Source organism: Schistocerca americana, chromosome 10 (genome assembly GCF_021461395.2).
Source record: "Schistocerca americana isolate TAMUIC-IGC-003095 chromosome 10, iqSchAmer2.1, whole genome shotgun sequence".
Classification (NCBI taxonomy): Eukaryota; Metazoa; Arthropoda; class Insecta; order Orthoptera; family Acrididae; genus Schistocerca; species Schistocerca americana.
This window is the reverse complement of record NC_060128.1, coordinates 172,301,173-172,325,764: the sequence shown is the minus strand read 5'-3', so window position 1 is coordinate 172,325,764 and position 24,592 is coordinate 172,301,173. Positions and strand designations below refer to the sequence as shown.

Here is a 24,592-nt window from a genome sequence, read left to right as displayed (position 1 = left end):
ATATCATCATCCATTATGAATAAAATATAATACCATATCTAACTTCAACAAAATGCAATTCCTAACTGTGGATTCGTTGTATAAAATATATCATCAAGTCTAACTTCAACAAAATGCAATTTCTAACTGTGATTTTATTCCACCATACACATATGTGTTTTCTATGAACTAGTTACAACAACGGACATATAAATGTTGGCTGAGAAGGCGCACTGTTGCCAAATTTTTATTTTGACAAGCAAGCTGAAATATAACCTTGAAAATCACATATTATATATATACATGTGGTATTTTCTGACACCATTGGAAAAAAATTCAAATTATTGTACAGTGAACTGTGGCATAACCATAAATACTTTGCCCAGTTATAATGAAAAATCCATAAAAAGCATATCTGGAGGATGAGTACCCTATGTTCATGATAAGACCGTTTCTTTGTAGTTAAAAGAGCCTCAGGATGTAAAAAGACCCTAGACACCAAGGAAAGGGTTCAAGCTGAGGAAGCACAAGTACAAATTTCAGCAGGAGGGACACAATGCTGAAATGTGTGGTGGTTAAGTATTTACCCCAAACAATAATCAATATGTGTGCGTTTAACAACATGATTAACTGTATGATGTAGTAGCAATTTCTGTGGTGTTATGAATAACAGATGGAAATACCAACTTTTGGAGGCCTTTACAGTTGAAGTTGAACAGAAGTGAACTTCACACCTAGCACAGAAGGGGAGGGTGTGGGGTGTAAGGTGAAGATCGGATAATGGATTGTCGGTGATGTGGTTTGAAGTGCCAGATATATAGTTGTTCACCCTGGTGTGCCTTTGTTAAGGATATATTGTTCTCAGAAAGCGGACCATCCATGAGAATGACCACAATATATGGAAGAGCACTATAGCATATTGTGCAATGTTGCAAGCTCACACAGTGCGGGGATACAGCTTCTATCCTAGTCAGAAGTAAGTTTTGATTTTCTTCCCTCTTTCTCTTTTTACTTGTTCTATTTTCACTTATCGTAACCACCTTCATTACGTCAGTTAGAAAGAGAAAAAATGCAATTGCTTTCATATTATGATGCTGCAAACACATACAAATTTACTTATTAAGTAATGATCTATAATTTTCAGAATGAGTGTGGTCTTGAAAACAGAACTGGTAACATTAAGTATTCCTGCACAATGGACACTGTATGCAAACCTTTCCAAAGCAGCTTTCAATTTTCAATAAATTTCAGGCGAAACTTAAGTCATTAACATTTGGCACTATAGGTTTGTTGTACGTTAATTTTGCACTGTCTAATAAATTCAGTAGTCTTCGCCCTTAGTTTCAGTTATATATTTGTATATATTATAAAAAATTCACATGATTAGCACAGAACCCAAGCCCTCAAATATGCTCAAACTGATAGGCACTTGGCTACGCAACCACTACCAGCATTGTTTCTATTTGAATAGGTTATACAGAAATTGATTTTGTTCTGTTTCTGAGGATGATCTCTCTCGTATGAAGGTCCACCTGCGTGGATGGCTTCAGTGTGAAACAGCTAGTACCCTAAGCTGCATCACCATTCAGACATTCTTTAATCGCCATCCACATACAATGTTCTCCACCTGTGAGAAAAATTGTTCTGTCTAAAAAATTTATTTTTGAAAGGAGCCAGAATAAACGAGTTGTTATATCACAACTAGATGACATTTCCACTTTTTCAAAAAAGACAAACTAAATTAAATTTTTTTGAAAATATGAAGTATCAGAAGTGAAGTGGCCAGTAGTTTATTCACATGCCACTCAATGGTTGACCATTGTGCTATGCAGGGCACTGAAGCAGAGATGTGTAGCGTGTGGCAGTGTTCCACTTGCAAAATTACCAAATGTACGCTGTTCTGCCTCCCCTCCTCATTTCTTGGCCATAAACATGACGGTGCTGCCACCCTGTTCAAGTATTCAATTTGTTTTGCTGAACAATAAAATTCTACACTCATGTACTTGTAAATTGGCCAAGATCTGTCACCATAAAGCGTACATAATAACTGATAACTTCAGTTATAAAAATCACATCTCCTTTCTCATATGATACTGGCTAATAAAATCAGTAACATTTTGATTCAAGAGAAACTGTGCATCAACGTGAACCTCTGACATGTTTAATGAATATATGAAGAATAGAACGGCTACATATGTGTGACAAGTATCTGATCATAATCTGTAAAATTTCACAATCAAATAAGACTAGCATTTGAATTACATCAAAACAATGTCACTCATTTGTTATATTAAAAGAAAATTCACTTGAGAAAACTAAAAAATAGATTAATGACAGAAGTGTTCTAGTACATAATTTTCAGGTAGCAAAACATGCAGTACTGCCAACAGACGCACATAAAGGAACATACTTGTTGCTAGCTTTTGGAAATATTGGTTTCTTTCTCAAGGAGAAAACAGGGATAAGGTTGGGAAATGTTAAAAAGGGAGGATAGGTCACTCAAGACACAGGAGAGCTCCAATGCTAGAATAGTGCCATGTGCTTTTACATGAGTCTATATGCAGTACTAAATATACTGCTTCTTTATTGCACTTCCTTGTCCGCCATAAGGATCTTCCACTTGCAGAGAAAAAAAAATGACAGGACAGAAATGAGGATTCAGTATTACAACTGACTGATTAATCATCTGGCAAGGTAACACTACCTCCTCAATGTAGATGTGACACTACTATACACATGTACAGAACAGTTCGAAATAAATACAGTAATTACAAATGATTATAACCATCAGAATTATGCAATGGTAATGTTGGAAGCCATGGAGGAAGGAACATTTGCTGCAGATCTCATTTTTAGCAATGAGGCAACCCTCCACATAAGTGGTAGGGTTAACTGGGACAACATTCAAATACAGGTACAGAAAAGCCTTCATGCTTAACAGAACATCTGTGCGATTCACCGGAGGCTAATGTGTTCTGTGTGATGTCAGTACAAAAACTGTAAAGTCAATTTTTGGGTGCAGAACAATGCATTTTGAGATATCTTTACCTAGACGTGGTTTAGCAATGGCTGATTCCATAGCTTATATCGATACCACGTTTCAGCAAGATGAAGTGTTCCAATGGTTGTTGAAGTTCACACATTTTTAAATCGACATCTTCCAAACCATTGCAGATAAGTTGTACTGGACATGATGACACTGCGTTTCGTTCTCGGCTACCTAGATCTCCAGACGTGATACCCACGGATTTCCTTTTATGGGGTTATGTTGAAGATATTATATATGTGCCTTTGCCAAAAACAATTCCAGAACTCAAATGTACAACTCTAATTCTTCAGAACTGATTACTGCTGAAATGTTGTCTGTATGACCAAAGGTAACTAATATACATTACGTAAAATATTCTCGACTTTTTTTTATTTTACATTCTTGGAATGCTTATCAATGTATCAGTACTCATTAAATAGTTATGGTCATTTGTAATTGCTATATTCATTTTGCAAACAAAAAAAAAATCACTAAAAAAAGGCATGAGATCATCAATTTGAATCTTTATACATACAGGTACGTTTGCAAATGCATCACCTCCAGTTCACTATCTCTAAAACACTTTTCACTCGGCAGTGAGGCATACGAGATCGGGCCAAAGGGGCAGACTGTATCACCAGGGATTGTAATGCATTCGGGAGTAGACAACAGTTAAAATTGTATTAAGGCATATAATTTTCATCTGCTGTCACAGCAGACTCCACTGTAGTCTGTGAAACAACTTCATTCACTTTTGGGATAATGACATTAAAATGGCGGGAAAAATGTAACTGTCCGCAGTCGCCAGGCAGAACTTTCCGAGGTGTTACGGGGTCTCACTGGGGTGGATCGCCAGATGCCTGTGGGTCGCCAGATGCCTGCGGGTCGAGCGGCAGGACCGACTCCTGCAGCTCACGGTCAAGCAGAGCCTCCAGGAAGGTGCGGTCACGGTACGCGACGATGCCACCCTCGTTGCAGGTGCCAACATTCCCAGTGTAGATGAGCTGCGTGCCCGGATTGGCACAGCTGGCGACACCGCCGCCCTGCGAGAGCAGCAGCGCGTGCGGTCCACACGTGTCCCACAGGAAGGTGGTGGGCCGCGTCAGCACGTACGCGTCCGCCAGCCCCAACGCCACACCCACCAGTTTGTGACCCGCCCCTGCCACACCGCGTACCACCACTGCCCCCGACGCTCGCAGCTTCTCTCGCAGCTCCTCCGACTCGCCGGAGCCTACCAGCACCACCTGAATGAGGGACATTTATTTTATTTTATTCATTAAAAAAGTGAATGGAATTGAATATTATAATCCATTTATACAAATGTGACATAGCCTTGGGGGTTTATAGATATTTATTCAAGTTGAGAGGGGGGGGTGTATGTCAGGCTACAAAAAGAGAAACAGAACCCAGAAAATGATAGGTACCTGCTCTGAGGAACTTGGACATGACACGTCTATTACACATTTTTAAGTGTGAAAGTTTGTTTCTTTGTCTTTGCTTTAGGGCCTTAGGTTTTGACTACCTGTCGTTGTGTCCTGAAATGAGAAGTGCCCTGTCCACTATCCTTCCCACCCCTCCCACAGCGGTATTCTGCTCACCACCACACCTACACAATACACTCGTCCATCCCTACACAACCAATGCTCCCAACCCCTCACCTCATGGCTCATACCCCTGCAATAGACCTAGATGCAAAGTCCTGTCCCATACATCCACCCACCAACACCTACTCCAGCCCAGTCACAAACATCACCTATCCCATCAAAGGCAGGGCTACCTCTGAAACCCGTCATGTGATCTACAAGTTAAGCTGCAAATACTATGCCGCATTCTATGTGGGCATGACAACCAACAAGCTGTCTGTCCACGTGAATGGCCACCGACAAACTGTGGCCAAGAAACAAATGGACCACATGGTTGCTGAGCACGCTGCTAAACATGACATCCCTCATTTCAATAACTGCTTCACAGCCTGTGCCATATAGATCCTTCCAACCAACACCAACTTTTCTGAATTGCACAAGTGGGAACTTTCCCTGTGGTATACAAAGGGCATTCAAAAAGTTTTGCACAGTCACCTCCAATTTTTTTTTATTTTTTGAAGGAGTAGAATGAAATTTTTTGTGAACATACTTGGAACATTTAGCTATAATTGGTCTATAAAAGTATTTTCTTTTATTTACAGGTGAGACATAATGGACCATGACATAGATGTCAGGTTGCAACAATGGTCGGTGATGGAGTTACTCTTCAAGACCGGCAATGGCGCTGACACATCGATTCACAGGAAGTTGCTCCCCATTTATGGGGAGGACACAGTGGATCACAGCGGTATCCAGTGGTGGTTGCAGAGGTTTAAAGAAGGTCATTTCTCTCTACTGGAAATCCACGATGCGGTAGACACTCAACGGCAGTGAGTGATGTGAATAAGAAGACCGTTGATCAAATCATCCAAGATGACATGTGTGACGACACGACAGTTTGCTGAAATGACTCATTTGTCATTGTGTAGTGTGGTATCACCGGTACAGTAACTAGTGTACAGAAAAATCTGTGTGTGTTGGGTACCTAGATTATTGACAAGAGAAAAGAAAACGATGAGGAAGGATGTGTGCGAGGTTCTCATGAAGACCACTGGAAACAGTGTTTTGACAGTGTCACTAACCAGGATGAAACATGGTTGTTTTTGTTCGAACCTGAGAGCAAAACCCAATCCTTGGAGTGGTGTCATCTGGGTTCCCCTCGGAAGAAACCAAGATTTTCACGAAGAGCAGGCCCAAAGGTAATGGCCTCCTTCTTCTGGGATCAGTGTGGTATCATTTTCACTTTTTGGAACCTGGCATCACAATTAATCGGGACCGTTACTGTTTGTCATCAGACAAGCTGTGATGTGCCATCAAGACCCACAGACTACAGCTTCAGGGTCAGTTCATCAGACTACACCATGACAATGCCAAACTCCATACAGCCCTTATGACGCAGGAGAAAATCAGGTAAATGGGTTGGAAAATTGTTCCTCATACTCCCTACAGTTCGGACTTCGCTCCATCTGATTTTTACCTCTTTGGTCGTCTGAAGGCCCACCTGCGCAGTAAAACATTTGATAATGAGGAAGACCTTATTTCCTGTGTCAAGCGATGGTGTAAAAAGTCAATCCCCAGAATTTTATTAAAGTGCATTTACATCATGGAAAGAATGTTGGGCCAGATGGAGGCTACATCGAGCTGGCTCAATGTATAGCTAAATGTTCCAAGTATGTTAAAAAAAAATTTCATTCTCCTCCTGTAAAAAAATAAAAAAAAAAATTAGAGATGACTGTGCAAAACTTATTGAACACCTTTGTATCTTACATTCCCTGTAACCCTCCTGGTCTCAACCTTCGCTAGTCATCGTCCTCATCCATCCGATCTCCCTGCTCCCTTTCCGGCACTATACAGCACTCATTCCCCCCATCACATCCAGTCCTTTTACTTCTCCCCTTTTCGGCTACCCCCCTCCCCAGTCCTCCATCTAACCTCCCGACTCCAGACAGCTGCCCTATCCTTTCTCCACCTTGCCCCTCCGTGCTCCCCCGCAGCTCTGCGCTGTCCGCCACCCCTACCCTACCCTACCCCACCCCTACTCTACTGTCCCCCCCCCCCTCCCTGTCCCAGCCTCGTCCTTACCCCCACCCACCTGCCACTCCCATCATGCACTGGTGCTGCTGCTCGCAGTGTGGCACAGTTGCCTGAGACTGCAGTTGTGTGTGTGTGTGTGTGTGTGTGTGTGTGTGTGTGTGTGTGTGTGTGTGTGGTGTTGCGTTTGTGCGTGCGTGCGAGCATGTGTGTGTGTGTGTGTGTGTGTGTGTGTCACCTGCTTTTGGCAAAGGCTTTATATATCAGTGATAACCGCTTGTTTCTATTTAGTTACCACTTATGAGACATCCTCAAAACCTGTAGCAATAGATAAAAAATATATATAAAAAAGCATCTCTGGTCAAGTTTCATTGCAATGCATTTCATAAAGTCTGCTAATAATTATTATAGAATCAATAAAATCCCAGAATCTCTGTCACAAATATTTTCAAAACATTATGTTCTTTTAAAAATTAAAAGAGCTTGCTGATTAAATTCAAACCACTTTAATCTTTGTAAGACCTCGAAATGATATGTTACCTTTCCCTTAGGTGATAAATCTGGTTTGGGAATGCAGTTTAGATTTGTATCATTGTGACTTATCCCCCACATACATCTTCCGATCCACCTGCAACAGAAAACAAGGTTCGTTTGCAACAACAGTGAGAAGATGCAAGTCAAATACAAAACAAAATTAGCAACTTACGCCGTGCTAGGACCCACTTCCCGGACTATAAAAACAGCACCACGTTTAATAAACAAAGTGGCAAAATTATAGCAAGCAAGTGAGGCTGCAACTCAATTTTAAAATATTTTTCATAGTTACACACTGAGGTGACAAAGGTCATGAGATGGTGATATGCACATATACAGATGGTGGTAGTATCATGAACACAAGGTATAGAACGACATTGCATTGGCGGAGCTGTCACTTGTACATGCGATTCAGGTGAAAATATTGTCAATGTGATGATGGTAACATGATGGGAATTAACAGACTTTGAATGCGGAATGGTATTTGGAGCTAGAAACACGGGACATTCTATTTTGGAAATCGTTAGGGAAGTCTATTTCCCAGATCCACAGTGTCAAGAGTGTGTAAATAATACCAAATTTCACACATTACCTCTCACCACGGACAATGCAGTGGCTGATGGCCTTCACTTAATGAGTGACAGCAGCAGCATTTGCACAGTTGTCAGTGCAAACAGACAAGCAATACTGCATGAAATAACCAGAGAAGTCAATGTGCAATGTATGACCAACATATACATTAGGAAAGTGTGGTGAGATCTGGCGTTAATGGGCTATGAAGTAGAGGATCGATGTGAGTGCCTTTGCTAACAGCACAACATTGCCTACAGTCCCTCTTGTGGGCTCGTGACCATACTGGTTGGACTCTAGATGACTGGAACGCTGTGAACCGGTCAGATGAGTTAACGGTAGGATTCAAGTGTGGTGCAGACCCCACAAATCATAGCCTCAAGTTGTCAACAAGATACTGTGTCCTCTGGTCCAGCTGAACTTACCATTGATTGGAAATAGTTATGTTTGTCTACTTGGAGACCATTTGCGGCCATTAATGGACTTCATGTTAGCAAATGACGATGGAATTTTTATAGCTGAAAATGCGTCACATGACCAGACCACAATTTTTTTCATAACTGGTTTGAAGAACATTCTGGACATTTCGAGCAAATGATTTGGCCACACAGATAACCCGACATGAACCCCATCAAACATTTATGGGACATACTTGGAGAGATCATTTCATGCAGAAAATGCTGCACCGGCAATACTTTCACAATTACCGATGGCTACAGAGGCAGCACATGGCTCAATATTTTGCAGGGGCCTTCCAACAACTTGTTGAGTCCATGCCACATCAAGATGCTGCACTACTCTGGGCAAAAGGAGGTCTGTCATGATATTAGGAAGTGCTCCATGACTTTTGTCACCTCAATGCATGTATCAATAGACAGTTGATTCAGTATCTGATATTGGTGTTTTGAACACACTGACATAATTAAAATTATGTTATTTTGGGTTGCAATATAACATCATACAAAACACACTAAATTTCTTGCAATATAATTTCTTCAAACAACTTAAACTGAGTCATCCCTACAATTTCAAATTGATGGAAAATCAACATACAATTTGTTGCTCTTGTGACTGCCATACAACAGCATAAAAAATGAACAGCTTCTGGCACAATCCAGAAGATTTTTGTATACACTGTGATGATTAATGGCCCTCTAATTCTCCCTAAGGTGCTCTCGAAGTAATTGACCAGCTCAGAATGATAGGTTGAATTGTATCTGCTACAAAGGGGTTAATTCAATCAAATTGCTGACCACATATTGTGAAACCACATATTTTGTTCACTGTGAGGCGGTTTAGAACTGCAGCAAATGTCAACCACAAGTCAAAAACCATGTCAATCAAGATAACTTTGTCTATGGGGTTCTGGATCTCATGGACTAGCAGGGTAAACTGAGTTTACAAACCTATGGTGGAAGATTTTGTTCTTGAAATAGGTAATAGGATGTGAGCATAAAATGTGTTCTGTAATTCTTATGTTGGCAATATAGGCAATATGTTGAAAACAAGCCAGTGTCCTCACCGTGCTCGCCGCCCTTGTCTTTTGTTGCGCAGGATGTACGGTGCCAATCATTGGGCATCTTGATGAGCAAAATTGTGGTGGGTTCATCGTCTCATGCTGAACAGCTTCCCAGCTCATAATTTGCAAGCTCCAAGTTACGTATGACTTTTATTCTGTGTTTAACTAAGAAGGTTGTTTAAACTGGTAGCTGCCAGAGATGGTTCTGAACTTGGTTCAACAGTGGCTATTTTAAGGAAGCTGATGTTCCTCATTTCGTTTCTCATCATTAGTGGAGTGTGTGTTTTAAGTGGTTTTCATGCAAGTTTTAACTTGTTTTAGGACATAATGACCGCTTGGGGACTGGTTGCCATTGTGTACGTGCCCGGCAGCCGTAGAGTTAATGGTTTAATCATTTGTCACGGCACGATTTGGTATGTTTATTTAATGTTGGAAGTGCCAAAGGCAACTGGAAGTGATCTTTAAGTTTCCTGCTAATTTACTGGGAGACGGGTAATGTTAGAGTATTGCTCCTTAAGAATTTGGGGGCATGCTCATTATATATTCCAGTGTGGCTGTGAGTTGACCTTGTTTTCATTGCCGCCTATCTGTGCTGCAGGCCATTTGTTAAGTCTGCTCGTTTCCTGGTGTCGGTGCGGTTATGGATTCTTGTCAGGACTACTGATTGTGAGGCTGTTTGGACTATATATAAATATATACTGCCTGCCAGTGAGCCTGTGCACAAGCCGTGGGGAGTGAACACTCGTACTGCCTGCTGGCCATAGCGTCATTGATTCCAAATACTGCTGTGGGCCTTAACGCTGTTCTCTAAAGTTAAGTGAGGCCACTTTGATAATATTAGCGTTTCTGTAAGTTATTTTACTGGTCGAGTTATTATTAGCCATTCTAATTTAATACTTATGTCAATCATTTGTGTATCTTTAATGAATGTGCAACTTGTTATTTTTCCTGTGTGTCAATTTTGCGATCCTGGTTGGCCCACTTTGCATTTTTAGTATAAGCATGTTTCACTGTGGATCTTTATGTGGGCAGTTCAGTTTTATTAAGCTTTAAGATCTTTGTTTTTTTAATGAAGTTGTGGTATTATGTGGCTGTGTAACTTTGGAAGTGTATAGTGTTACTAGTCTTTTGAGATATGGTTAAACAAGAACAATTGTTTATGATTGATTATTCACCGTACATGCTATGTAAGATTTTGGATTTGGAAGCAAAATATGATTCTTATTCGTGTTTATGTAATTCAATTAAAGTGAAGATTTGTATTTTGCATCAGTAAGAGGGCAAATGTCCAAATTGAAGTTTGTAATAAAGTCTATTTTGAGTCAAATTAAAATTGTAAAACAATCACAAGCTTGTCCATCACCAGTGATCCCAGGCTTCCTATTTCCTTTAAATAACTGTGGTGAGAGTGTAATTTTTGATTTTCTAAAGAATTGAGTAGTACCAGGGTTCACCGTTCTTGAAAAATAATGACCTGTGGCTTTTTCCAATTGTCTAGAATGCTTTATTGCTCCAATGGCCAAGTATAAAATGTCACCAGAAGAGGGACACATGTTTTTGAATAATGTTACAGCACATATTAGTAAGCAATAGAAATTAGAAAAAAATATATATTAAAACTCACTCACACTGCCCCAGGCAAATCAAAGTCATGAAAGAGACAGAGGCGGAAGAAGAAAGTGAACCATTATGTTGCAAGTGGGTGAGATCAATGATACTGTCTGTGAGTAAGGAATAAGCATTCTATGGAAAAGAGGACGGAAAGCCACAGGAAGCGAGGACAGCATATTCGTTAGCTTGTAAGGCATGTTGCTAGAATTGTATCTATTTCGTAAGGGCGCACAGCAAGGGACCAACAGAGCAGTTAACGATCTGTAAAGTGAATGTAGCAGAATAAGGAGGACACATTCAGTCATTATGAACTGAGTTTCTTGTCACAGCCTCATGCTAGTGCCCTTCAAATACTCCAACTCACCAGCTCTTGTCATGAATTGATCATTGGGACTGTGGCATACATAGTAATAGCACTCAGTTCCATGATTATGATACTGTACTAAAGCTATGTCCTAGATACTCTCCAGCACAGCCTATGAACTAGCCAAAAATCTACATCTACATGGATACTCTGTAAATCACATTTAAGTGCCTGGCAGAGGGTTCATCAAACCACCTTTGCAATAATTCTCTACTGTTCCAACCTCAAACAGCATATGAGTAAATGAACACACATATATTTCCGTGCCAGCTCTGACTTCCCTTATTTAATTACGATGGTTGTTCCTCACTATGTAGGTTGACGTAAAGAAAATATTTTCACATTCGGAGGAGAAAGTTGGTGATTGAAATTTCATGAGAAGATTATGCCACAGTGGCAAATGCCTTTGTTTTACTGTAATTATGTCCACCCCACACCCCCAATCCCGTATCATGTCCATGACACACACTCCTGTATTTTAGGATAATAGGAAACATGCTGCTCTTTTTTTGAACTTTCTCAATGTACTCTGTTACTTTTCTGGTAAGGAACCCAGACAACACAGCAGTACTCCAAAAGAGACAAGACTAGTGTAGCGTAGGCACTCTCTCTATTAGATGTTACATTTTCTAAGTGTTATGTCAATAAAACGCCGTCTTTAGTTTTCCTTCCCAACAACATTTTCTGTGTGTTCTTTCCAATTTAATTCATAATTGTAATTCCTGGGTATTTAGTTGAATTTATGGCCTTCAGATTTGTCTGATTTATCGTGCAACCAAAGTTTAATGGATTGCTTTTAGCACTCACGTGGATGACCTCACACTTTTCATTATTTAGAATCAACTGCCAATTTTTGGACCATTCAGTTATCTTTTTTCTAAATCGTTTTGCAATTTTTTTTTATCTTCTGATGACTTTATTAGGTGGTAAATGACAGCATCATCTGCAAATAAGCTAAGGCTGCTGCCGAGATTGTCTCCTAAATTGTTTATATAGATAAGGAACAACAGAGGGCCCATAACACCATATTGTGGAATGCCAGGTATCACTCGATGACTTTCTGTCAGTTACTATGGACTCTGACAGGAATTCACAAATCTAGCCACATAACTGAGGTGATATTCCATAATCTTGCAATTTCACTATGAGCCGCTTGTGTGGTAAAGTGTCAAAAACCTTCTAGAAATATGGAACCAATTTGAAATCCCTTATCCATAGCACTCAACACTTCATATGAGTAAAGAGCTAGTTGTGTTCCACAAGAATGATGTTTCCTAAATCCATGTTGACCATGTGTCAATAGACCATTCTCTTAGAGGTAATTCATATTGCTTGAACACAATATCGTTCCAAAATCCTGACATTAATGATATGTGCCTGTAATTTAGCGGGTTATCCTACTACCGTTCTTGAATATTGGTGTGATGTGTGGAACTTTCCAGTTTTTGGGTACAGATGTTTCGTCTAGCGAGTGGCTGTGTATGATTGTTAAATATGGAGCTATTGTATCAGCGTATTCTGAAAAGCATCTAATTGGTATACAGAAAACTTGCTTTTATTAAGTGATTTAAGTTGCTTCACTACTCCGAGGATATCTACTTCTAAGTTACTCATAGTTACAGCTGTCTGCATCCATAGTTGAAAGGTCAGCATGACAGAATGTCAATCCTAAGGGCCCGGTTTCGATTCCTGGCTGGGTCGGAGATTTTCTCCGCTCAAGGACTGGATGTTGTGTTGTCCTAATCATCATCCCCATTGACACGCAAGTCACCGAAGTGACGTCAGATCGAAAGACTTGCACTCGGCGAACGGTCTACTCGATGGGAGGCCTTATTCACACGACATTTACATTTAGTGGCAGCTGTCCTTGATTCAAATTCTGGAATATTTACTTTGTCTTCTTTGGTGAAGGAATTTCAGAAGACTGTGTTTAGTAGCTCTGCCTTAGCAGCACTGTCGTTGATAGTATTTCCATTGCCATTGTGCAGAGAATGCATTGATTGTGTTTTGCCACTAGCATACTTTACATACAACGAAACTCATTCTGCATTTTTTGCCAGGTTTTGAGACAAAAATTTGTTGTGGAAACAATTATAAGCATCTTGGATTAAAGTCCGTGTTAAATTTCAAACTTCCGTAAAAGATTGCCTACCATGTAGATTTTGCATTTGTTTAAATTTGGTATACTTTTTTTTTTTTTGTTGTTTCTGCAACAATGTTCTGACCTGTTTAGTGTACCAGGGAGGATCGGCTCTGTAATTTGTTAATTTATTTGGTATAAATCTCTCAGTCTCTCAATTACTATCATTCTCAAACACTGAATGAAGTAAGTCTGGGAATTCACGCGTCACAGGCTATGCTTCTTTCCCCATCCCTTTGGTGGGAAGGGGCTTCTTAACCCCAAAGCGATTGTTACTGACAGTAAGGTATATGTCTCTACTAAGTCTCACTGAAACTGTGCAGTGGTATATTTCTCATCTTGTAATTGCGAGGTTGCCGGCTCAATTTTCACTATGTGTTACCATTCTTTATAAACACACATTTGTATTCTATATTTACCATCAAATTTAAATGTTAACTAGCAAGTACTGAATCAGCTGTTTCCAATATCATGTGCATATTTATTCATTATCTCCAGAAATAAAAAAAGGGATGTTATTTTCTATTGTAAACCGAATTTAATTTACTATGAACATTCATACTTTTATGTGCTTAGTAGTTAAAAATAAAGAATGTTATTTTTATATGAAAACTGAAGATCCTGGCTGTAAGCAATGGTAAGGCACAGCAGATGATAAACAGAGTTATTGGATGTATAATATGGTACATGACATACTTATTAACATTAGTTGATACTTCCACTATAATCCAAGAAATTGCAGCTCTGTCTCTAATTTCAGATTCTCACTAACTGCAACTTTGTTAGGATGTGCACACATAAACAGTGAAAGTGCCAAAAACACAGGTGTCAGTAGCACTATCGTCAGTGGTGGCCACGCCACAAAAATGCCTTTCACGGACAACTTGTACAAGTCCAATTTGGGTAACTAAGACTCAGATAATGATCCTGAATACATTCCTGAATGCAAATGCACTTCAAAATTTGTCACTAATCATGTAAACATATTTATTTAAGCAAATAGACATTGTCAAGCTGCATCGTTCACCATAGTTTCCATGAATTTACATGATAGTGTGATGGGAGAAATGTTAAGGACCACACTTAATACTGTTTATGTGCTGTAATGTGATGATAGAATTGATTTTGTATTGCGTTGAATCACATATTAGTTTTTGAGGCTGTTATACTTTACTGTAATTACTGAAAAAAACTGGTAATGCAAATCACAGTATCATAAACTGAGAAAATTCAGACCTTTTAAATCTGTATTTCTGATAGGTTTCACAGTAATGTTTTGTAAGCTTATGCAGCAAGTAAACAGTGGTAAGCCAATGCTAACCCATGTAAAATGCACCCAGTTTGCAGGTAAACAATGTTAAGTATCCACCAACATATTTTTAAGAACACAATTTTGGATTGAGTCTGCAATTTTAAAAATACAGTATATTCCCGATTATTGAAGGTAATGTGGGGGAGATGATGCACAAATAACTGAAAAATTGAATAATCAAGACATTTTGAAATACATACTCTTTTTCAAAGTTTATCCAAGTTCTGTGTTTAGGTACTGTAGGCCTGTAAAATAGTGTGCGATGCTGATCTGCTTCTGAGCGGAGTTCACATTTATCACACCGCATTTTCAATTTTTCTTGCATCAATAATGTCATTGTGCTGAAAGCCCCTCTGACTGATATAATCTAGAAGAGCATCAACATATTGCAATGCTGTACAATGACTAACAGGATCACTGTCTTCATCCGCACTTTCACATTCACTGTCCTCTTCTTGTGAAGCAACGGCCACAACTTCAGTGACATTCATGTACTGGAAAGCAGGTCCACATGCAACAATCTTCTGCCATTCATTCAAGTTTCCTTCATCGACATCTTCAAAATCATTTAAACAGGGTTCTAGATTCATCATTTGTGCAATTGTTATTTCTTCATCATTGAAACCTTAAAAATCTCTTTCTTCTGTACATGGAAGTATTTTCCTTCATGATCAAATTAGTGCATTTGGCTTGACTTCCTACGAGGTATCAGAAATCCCAGAATGCCAGTAAATCATTCTTGTTTGTTGTTGTGGTCTTCAGTCCTGAGACTGGTTTGATGCAGCTCTCCATGCTACTCTATCCTGTGCAAACTTCATCATCTCCCAGTACCTACTGCAACCTACATCCTTCTGAATCTGCTTAATGTATTCATCTCTTGGTCTCCCTCTACGATTTTTACCCTCCAATGCTAAATTTGTGATCCCTTGATGCCTCAGAACATGTCCTACCAACCGATCCCTTCTTCTAGTCAAGTTGTGCCACAAACTTCTCTTCTCCCCAATCCTATTCAATACTTCCTCATTAGTTACGTGATCTACCCACCTTATCTTCAGCATTCTTCTGTAGGACCACATTTCGAAAGCTTCTATTCTCTTCTTGTCCAAACTGGTTATCGTCCATGTTTCACTTCCATACAAATAATTTCAGAAACAACTTCCTGACACTTAAATCTATACTCGATGTTAACAAATTTCTCTTCTTCAGAAACGATTTCCTTGCCATTGCCAGTCTACATTTTATATCCTCTCTACTTCGACCATCATCAGTTATTTTACTCCCTAAATAGCAAAACTCCTTTACTACTTTAAGTGTCTCATTTCCTAATCTAATTCCCTCAGCATCACCCGATTTAATTTGACTACATTCCATTATCCTCGTTTTGCTTTTGTTGATGTTCATCTTATATCCTCCTTTCAAGACACTGTCCATTCCGTTCAACTGCTCTTCCAAGTCCTTTGCTGTCTCTGACAGAATTACAATATCATTGGCAAACCTCAAAGTTTTTACTTCTTCTCCATGGATTTTAATACCTACTCCGAATTTTTCTTTTGTTTCCTTTACTGCTTGCTCAATATACAGATTGAATAACATCGGGGAGAGGCTACAACCCTGTCTCACTCCTTTCCCAACCACTGCTTCCCTTTCATGCCCCTCGACTCTTATAACTGCCATCTGGTTTCTGTACAAATTGTAAATAGCATTTCGCTCCCTGTATTTTACCCCTGCCACCTTCAGAATTTGAAAGAGAGTATTGCAGTTAACGTTGTCAAAAGCTTTCTCTAAGTCTACAAATGCTAGAAACGTAGGTTTGCCTTTTCTTAATCTTTCTTCTAAGATTCTTATCAATTAGCATTCTCAGTACACCAGCTCAGTAACACCACTTTACCAATGCAATTATACCTTGTTCCGGTGGCTATGCAACAGCAGTCACTTTAGGAGGTAAGAACTTAGTTATGACCATCATCAGATACGAGAATCCTCTCACTGGTATGTGAAGGGGCATTATCGAGCAATAGAACAGCCTTTTGTTGCAACCCTTTCCCTTCTATACATTGCCAAACATGTGGCACAAGTGTGTGGAAACAGTTTTTGAAAGTTTCACTAGCCATCCATGCACCTTTTTGGTTGTAATAATGCACAGGGAGCTCCTTAGCTACAATATCCTCGAATGCTCTGGGTTTTGTCGATTTTCCAATTACTAGTAGTTTCACTTTGTTGTTCACAGAAGCATTAGTGGTGCACAAAACTGTAATGCATTCTTTTAACAACTTACACCGGAAAGCACGAGCTTTGCTCTTAAAAGCAAGGTTCCTGGTTAGTTGACATTTTCAATACAGATCACTTTCGTCTCCATAATAAATTTGGCTTGGTGTGAAATTCTTTTCTTCCACAAATATCTGGAACTCTTCCTGGAAGGGCTCAGCAGCCACAACATTTGAACTAAGCCGCTCTTCTCACATAATAAGTTTGTGATTACTGTGATGACGTTTGAATCCAGTTAGCTGTCCAGATAAGGCATTAAATTCTCTCTCTAGCCATACAGAGCTTCACAAAAAAATTTAGCTTTTTCAGCAAATATCGCACCTGGAACAATGATGTCTTCTGTTCGTTTTTAGTTAAACCACTGCAAAAGAGCAGTGTAGATCTTTTCATGTTTTTTTGTACAAATGGTCCAGAGTTGAAATCGCATTTCCTGACAAAATCCTGCATTTTCTGCATGTTCTTTTTAATGTCCCAAACAGTCTGCATTCCAGTACCATAATCAGCATGCAGTTTTTCAGCAGATTCCCCCTTCTCAAATCTTTCAATTAATTCTAATTTTTGTTTTAATGTCAACAAGTTTCTTTCATTTCTCCATCATCTCTCATACAAATTTCTTTTAACTTGCTTCACTGACACTTACCTACCAACCGAAATCAGAAAACTGAATTTGTTTCCAGTTTACGCGGAACAGGCTGGCCGATAACAACGGAAACAGTACTCTGTTGTCACGCAGCAGTCATTTAAACAATGGGAATGGCACTTATTGTCAAGCAGCAAGTTGTTTATTGCAGTCTGCTAGATAAAAATATTGCACATCCGTTTCTCTGCAAAAATTACTTGCAAACTGGATAACACGCACACAAACAATCGGGAGTACACTGTATGTCACTACTCTAGAAATATTTGACAACAATGGCTTATCTGAATAAAACAATGGACGTCATTGAAATATTCTACTTATGAGCATTTATTAAAACTTTACTGGGCAATTTCTCAGAACATCCAACATGTCCCTTGCTATTGCTTCAGCCAAAGCCTTAAATTATCGTCCAATATTTTGTAATCAACATCTCATACGTGAAATAGAAGAACAAAGCTGTGGGTAGTGAGAACTGAATTGTAGCAAGAGGCTTTCTATGAAAGCTCACTTTCTGTACTTTACAACATTAATTCAGAAATTATTTGATCATCCAAGTTACTTTTTTAGCACTCTTTTCGGAACAGCAGCAGTCTGTAAGGTCTCCCCATCACACACACACACACACACACACACACACACACACACACACACACACACACAATGGTACATAGCAATGGTACCTGTCATCATCATGAATGAAGAAAGGCTGGTTTACAACACCCATCACTGGACAACCGGTCGACCTGTCGAACACTCCCAAGAGAACGGTGACGCACTGCAAGCCACCACAGTACAAACCATTAATGGTCGATGGGGTCTCCTTGCCCCTGATGTATTCAGAAGTCGCATCTACATAAAAAGAGAACGGAGACAAATATTTCTCAATTTCAGTCATTTCACAGCATAGTAAATATAATCCTACTACTACTTTGTAGTTTCATTGCTGTAAAGGTGGTGGGGTAGAATACATCAGTCTTGTATATCCCAGGCATTGCGCAAAACACGTATTTATAGATCGTCATTATTCTTGTGGCTGCGCTGCAGATTATTTACTTTTATTTCAAAGTATGGGAACATGTAAAGAGAGTATCCATTTTCGACTATCTCCAGTACGAAGAGTGAAAGACACATTATAAAGGATGACAATACCAAATACTGAAGGCTACGCAACATGAAACTTATGACTGCAAAAATAAAAACGTGAATCATACTATTTCAAATACATCAGAATGCGAATATGTATGGATAGATACCACAAACCAGAAAGCAAAGGGAATATTAAAACTTATGAATAAGTACTTCTGTGGTTTCAGAAGATGACTGTGTGAAAGCTATCAAGGGTAGTTGAATGAACAATGAACATTTGCCACAATAGGGCTATGAAATGGTTTCATTTAAAAGTAATCACCACAAGCATTAAGACATTTTTTCCACTGGGAGAAGAGATGGTCAATTCCCGTTTTGTAGAACTCGATTAGCTGCAGACAGATCCACAACCACTCCCACTCTTGCACTTCCTCGTCCCGAATGAAACCAACGTCAATGCACATTTTTCTGCAGGTCGCCAAAGACAGGAAAAAGACATGATAAAAGATCAGACGTGTACGGAGGATGTTGCAGTGTTTGCCGACCAAACTGCTGAAATGTAGTCTTTGTCTGATTGGCAGTGTGGGGGTGAGAGTTATGGTGCAAAAGGATGATTCCATTCGACACCATTACAACAGCCTGAAGGCAAACGGCAAAGCAACAGTGGAAACATCCTGCATCTCCCCTGTCAATGAAATTCAAAGTTGTTCACACAAGGTCCGGTAAGCTCATGACCACCTTCTACTTCGACTCAAGGGGCCCTCTGCGCATCAAGTTCCTCGTGCATGGAAACACAATCAATGCATAGCACTATGAAGACAGTTTGCAGAGACTGTGATACATCATAAAGTCAAAACACCCAGAAATGCTGTCAGACAGAATATCCTGTTCCACACTAATGCTCACCCCCACACTGCCTGTAGGATAAATGCTACGCTTCAGCGATTTGTTTGGGAAACCCTGCAGCATCCTCCGTACAGCGCGGATCTTTCACTGTGTAGTTTTCACACCTTTGGTGACCTGAAGAAAGATGTGCGTGGACGTCAGTTTCAGTCAGACGAGGAAGTCCGAGAGTGAATGCAGTTGTGGATGTGTCAGTAGCCAAGCGTATTCTACGAAATAGGAATTAATGGTCTTGTCTTCCAGTGGGTTAAATGTCTCAACACTTGTGGTGGTTACTTTTGAATAAAACCATTAAAGGGTCCCATTGTGGCATGTGTTCAGCTTTCATTTGAATGCCCCTTAAAAGACGTGAATTAACTCACACATATTCTGACACACCTGCCCCCAGTGGCCCACAACTGTAGATTGCCTTTCCCTGCACAATATTTCAACCACTGATCCAATCGTCATCTTCAATTACTGCAAGGTGAGTCAGGTGCACTCGCTGCCTGGACTCAAGCCAGATTGCCACTATTTGTAGCCAAGCTCAACTCCTGGCACCTGCTAAGCCCTTGCTCATTCGTTTTTCAGAGCTCTCGCCATCACACACATTCTCTCAGAATTTCCCAGCTCTGGTGGAGAATATTGCCCATAAGACCCTAAGAAATCAAATTACAGACCTAGAGCCATATTTACATTAAAACTTTCATCTGGGTTTACTAGGTTGACCGACATCTTTATTTCGATGGAATATTTAATTATGCTGCCAAAGATACCTGATGTTTGTACCACAATACTAATTCCATAGTATCTCACTTCATTTCATTTCACAATACATACATCCATTACAGTGACCTGAACACAACACATGAACTTCATACACAGCTCTCACAACATCCAAAGGAAAGGCACCAATGTGCACAAAGAACCCCTCAGGTCTCGCAGCCGACAATGTTGTAGAACTTTTCATTTAGAAACTGGTAAATCTCTGTCCATCTGCAAAGCGTATTCAAGTCATTGTATACAAGGGTGTGAACTGTCCTGCAGGTTCCTTTAGAAACCTGTGAATAAGAAACCCTACATTTTCAAATAAAGTGAGAAGACTTTGTAGTGGTGCTCTCCTTTTGCTCTCCACAGAAGTTCTTTACAGCAATCTAGTGATGTCTCACTTTATATATGAGGCATGTCCAGAAAGTAAGAGTACTGAGCCTATGAAGCTCGTAGCAATATTTTTCTTTTCTTTTTTTCTTTACAGAGGTAACAGCGCTGCATTTGAGGACAAGGTGTTGACAACAGAACAAATGCCAAGTTGTGCCAGTCACCAGAAAACACTTGTTGTATTGCCATATTGAAATGCAATGCAAGGGACATAATCCAGCTTCTTCTAGCAAAGGGAAAAGTGCCATTCCAGATTTTTAATGAAATAAAAGCTGTCTATGGGGATTGTGTGATGAATCATACTAACGTGTGCAAGTGGTTTCATGAGTTCAAAGCTGGCAGAACAAATTTTCATGATCAACAAGAAAGTGAGGGTCTCTCAATTGTAACTGATGAGACAGTGAACAAGATTGAAGAGATGATTTGTGGCGACTATCGCTGACTCAGCCGTGACTGGCAACAGAACGTGGGTGCCCCACTACAGCCCTGAGGCAAAAAAACAATCAATGCAGTAGTGACATCCCTCATCACCATCACATCCTTTCTCACAATCTGTAAACAATTCGAAACCATTGTTTTGGCTCAAAGAATCATGCATTCATTCTTTTGAGACTGTAAAAGGAGTCTCCTCGCGGAAAATTTGCTCCTGGGAGAAACAGTTCATACTGAATGGTACTATGGAACCCCAAAAAGCTATGAAGGGTAATACAAAAGAAAAGAAGGGGACTGTTAACAAAGGGAGGGGCATTCTGCATGGCAATGCATATCCCCGTACTCCAACTCTTGGATTCATTCGGTTGGGTCATTACCTACTGCCCTCACTCAAGTTACAGACTGGGCGCTGTAGTCTGCAGGCTACCTTTCAATCTAATCATGTGGTAGATCACGCTCTCATACTGTTGATAGTTAGCTTACAATATGTGTGAACAAGTTCATTCTATGGTTTTTCTTAAATAAATGCTCCATAATGGCATCCCGCGTAAAAATTATTTGCACAAAGAAAATTTTGGCAGTAGTATTGCACTTTCAGAATCCGGTGGCACTGCTACGGCTCTGCAAGGGACCATAAAACTACAAGAGCATCTCCACGTAACAAGTAGGGAGAACTCTTACATGTCGGCTAACTAAGTCAGTTCAAGGACAGACTGACTTAATTATCACAAAACTTGGATGGGAAAGTGGGGGGTTCTTGCAAGAGGCATCAAGAATAGTTACTTTGGTAATGGCTGCCCTGATTTTCATCTTTTCATCCCTTTGAAGTTGTTTACAGGTGGAAAAAGGTTCTACACCAATGATTACATTTACATTTAAACTTCACAAGCCACCCGACGGCGTGTGGCAGAGGGCACCCTATGTGCCACTGCCATTACCTCCCTTTCCTGTTCCACTCGCATATGGTTCGCGGGAAGAACGACTGCTGGAAAGCCTCTGCGCACCCTCGAATCTCTCTAATTTTAGATTTGTGATCTCCTCGGGAGGCATAAGTGGGGGGACGCAACATATTCGATACCTCATCCAGAAACGCACCCTCTCGGAACCTGGACAGCAAGCTACACCGTGATGCAGAGTGCCTCTCTTGCAGAGTCTGCCATTAGCTCCCTTTCCTGTTCCACTCGCGTATGGTTCGCAGGAAGAACGACTGCTGGAAAGCCTCTGCGCGCCCTCAAATCTCTCTAATTTTAGATTTGTGATCTCCTCAGGAGGTATAAGTAGGAGGACGCAATATATTCAATACCTCATCCAGAAACGCACCCTCTCGAAACCTGGACAGCAAGTTACACCGTGATGCAGAGTGCCTCTCTTGCAGAGTCTGCCACGTGAGTTTGCTAAACATCTCCGTAACGCTATCACGCTTACCAAATAACCCTGTGACGAAATGCGCCGCTCTTCTTTGGATCTTCTCTATCTCCTCTGTCAACCCGACCTGGTAGGGATCCCACACTGATGAGCAATACTCAAGTATAGGCCGAACAAGTGTTTTGTAAGCCACCTCCTTTGTTGATGGACTACATTTTCTAAGGACTCTCCCAATGAATCTCAACCTGGCACCCGCCTTACCAACAATTAATTTTATATGATCATTCCACTTCAAATCATTCCGTACGCATACTCCCACGTATTTTACAGAAGTAACTGCTACCAGTGTTTGTTCCGCTATCATATAATCATACAATAAAGGATCCTTCTTTCTATGTATTCGCAATACACTGCATTTGTCTATGTTAAGGGTCAATTGCCACTCCCTGCACCAAGTGCCTATCCGCTGCAGATCTTCCTGCATTTTGCTGCAATTTTCTAATGCTGTAACTTCTCTGTATACTACAGCATCATCCGCGAAAAGCCGCATGGAACTTCCGACACTATCTACTAGGTCATTTATATATATTGTGAAAAGCAATGGTCCCATAACACTCCCCTGTGGTATGTCTGAGGTTACTTTAACGTCTGTAGACGTCTCTCCGTTGAGAACAACATACTGTGTTCTGTTTGCTAAAAACTCTTCAATCCAGCCACACAGCTGGTCTGATATTCCGTAGGCTCTTACTTTCTTTATCAGGCGACAGTGCGGAACTGTATCGAACGCCTTCCGGAAGTCAAGGAAAATAGCATCTACCTGGGAGCCTGTATCTAATATTTTCTGGGTCTCATGAACAAATAAAACGAGTTGGGTCTCACACGATCGCTGTTTTCGGAATCCATGTTGATTCCTACAGAGTAGATTCTGGGTTTCCAGAAATGACATGATACGTGAGCAAAAAACGTGTTCAAAAATTCTACAACAGATCGATGTCAGAGATATAAGCCTATAGTTTGGCGCATCTGCTCGATGACCCTTCTTGAAAACTGGGACTACCTGTGCTCTTTTCCAATCATTTGGAACCTTGCGTCCCTCTAGAGACTTGCGGTACACGGCTGTTAGAAGGGGGGCAATTAAACAATGGGCCAAAGAGGCGGCAGGAGATGTTTTTGATGAAGCTCATCCTTCGGCTTGAAAAGTACAATGAGAACCATTGTAACCTAGCAAATATCTGCCCGAGAACCTGAGAAAATTATGGTCTTACGTAAAATCGCTGTTTTTGTTGATGCCTCAGAACATGTCCTACCAACCGATCCCTTCTTCTAGTCAAGTTGTGCCCCAAACTTCTCTTCTCCCCAATCCTATTCAATACTTCCTCATTAGTTATGTTATCTACCCATCTAATCTTCAGCATTCTTCTGTAGGACCACATTTCGAAAGCTTCTATTCTCTTCTTGTCCAAACTATTTATTGTCCATGTTTCACTTCCATACATGGCTACACTCCATACAAATACTTTCAGAAATGACTTCCTGACATTTAAACCTATACTCGATGTTAACAAATTTCTCTTCTTCAGAAATGCTTTCCTTGCCATTGCCAGTCTACATTTTATATCCTCTCTACTTCGACCGTCATCAGTTATTTTGCTCGCTAAGTGGGTCTAACACTTACATCCAATCACTCATTGATCAGTCTGGTGTGGCAGTTGAAGAAAGCAAAACAAAAGCTGAAGTTTTTAATTTTACATTTAAGAAATCTTTCATGCAACAGAATCGTACAACACACTGTCATTTGACCATCGAACAGACTACAGTATGGGTGACATAGTAATAAGCATCCCTGGTGTACAGGAAGAATTGGAAGAGTTTAAAACAAATAAGCTGCAGGTCTGGATGGATTCCCAATTCGATTTTACAAAGAGTGCTTACATCATTGGCCCCTTATTTAGTTAGCATCTACCATGAATGTCTTGCCCAGTGCAAAGTCCCAAGTAACTGGAAGACGTGCAGATGAATTCTGTATATAATGAGGGTAAAAGAATGAACCCTCAAAATTATGGACCAATATCCCTAACATCAGTTTGCTCCAG

At 40.2% G+C, this 24,592-nt stretch overlaps 1 protein-coding gene across 1 annotated transcript in view; it reads right to left on the bottom strand.

Moving 5' to 3' along the window:
• Positions 1 to 361: 361 nt before the first annotated feature.
• Positions 362 to 24,592, bottom strand: part of LOC124552453 (inositol polyphosphate 1-phosphatase) — a 41,439-nt gene continuing 17,208 nt past the window's right edge. The window contains exons 4-6 of the mRNA XM_047126730.1: positions 18,257 to 18,425; positions 7,162 to 7,249; positions 362 to 4,251 (exon numbers count right to left, since the gene is read on the bottom strand). Of these exons, the coding sequence (XP_046982686.1) occupies positions 3,844 to 4,251; positions 7,162 to 7,249; positions 18,257 to 18,425 (665 nt within the window). The 3' untranslated portion in view covers positions 362 to 3,843. The remainder of the gene's footprint in view (positions 4,252 to 7,161; positions 7,250 to 18,256; positions 18,426 to 24,592) is intronic.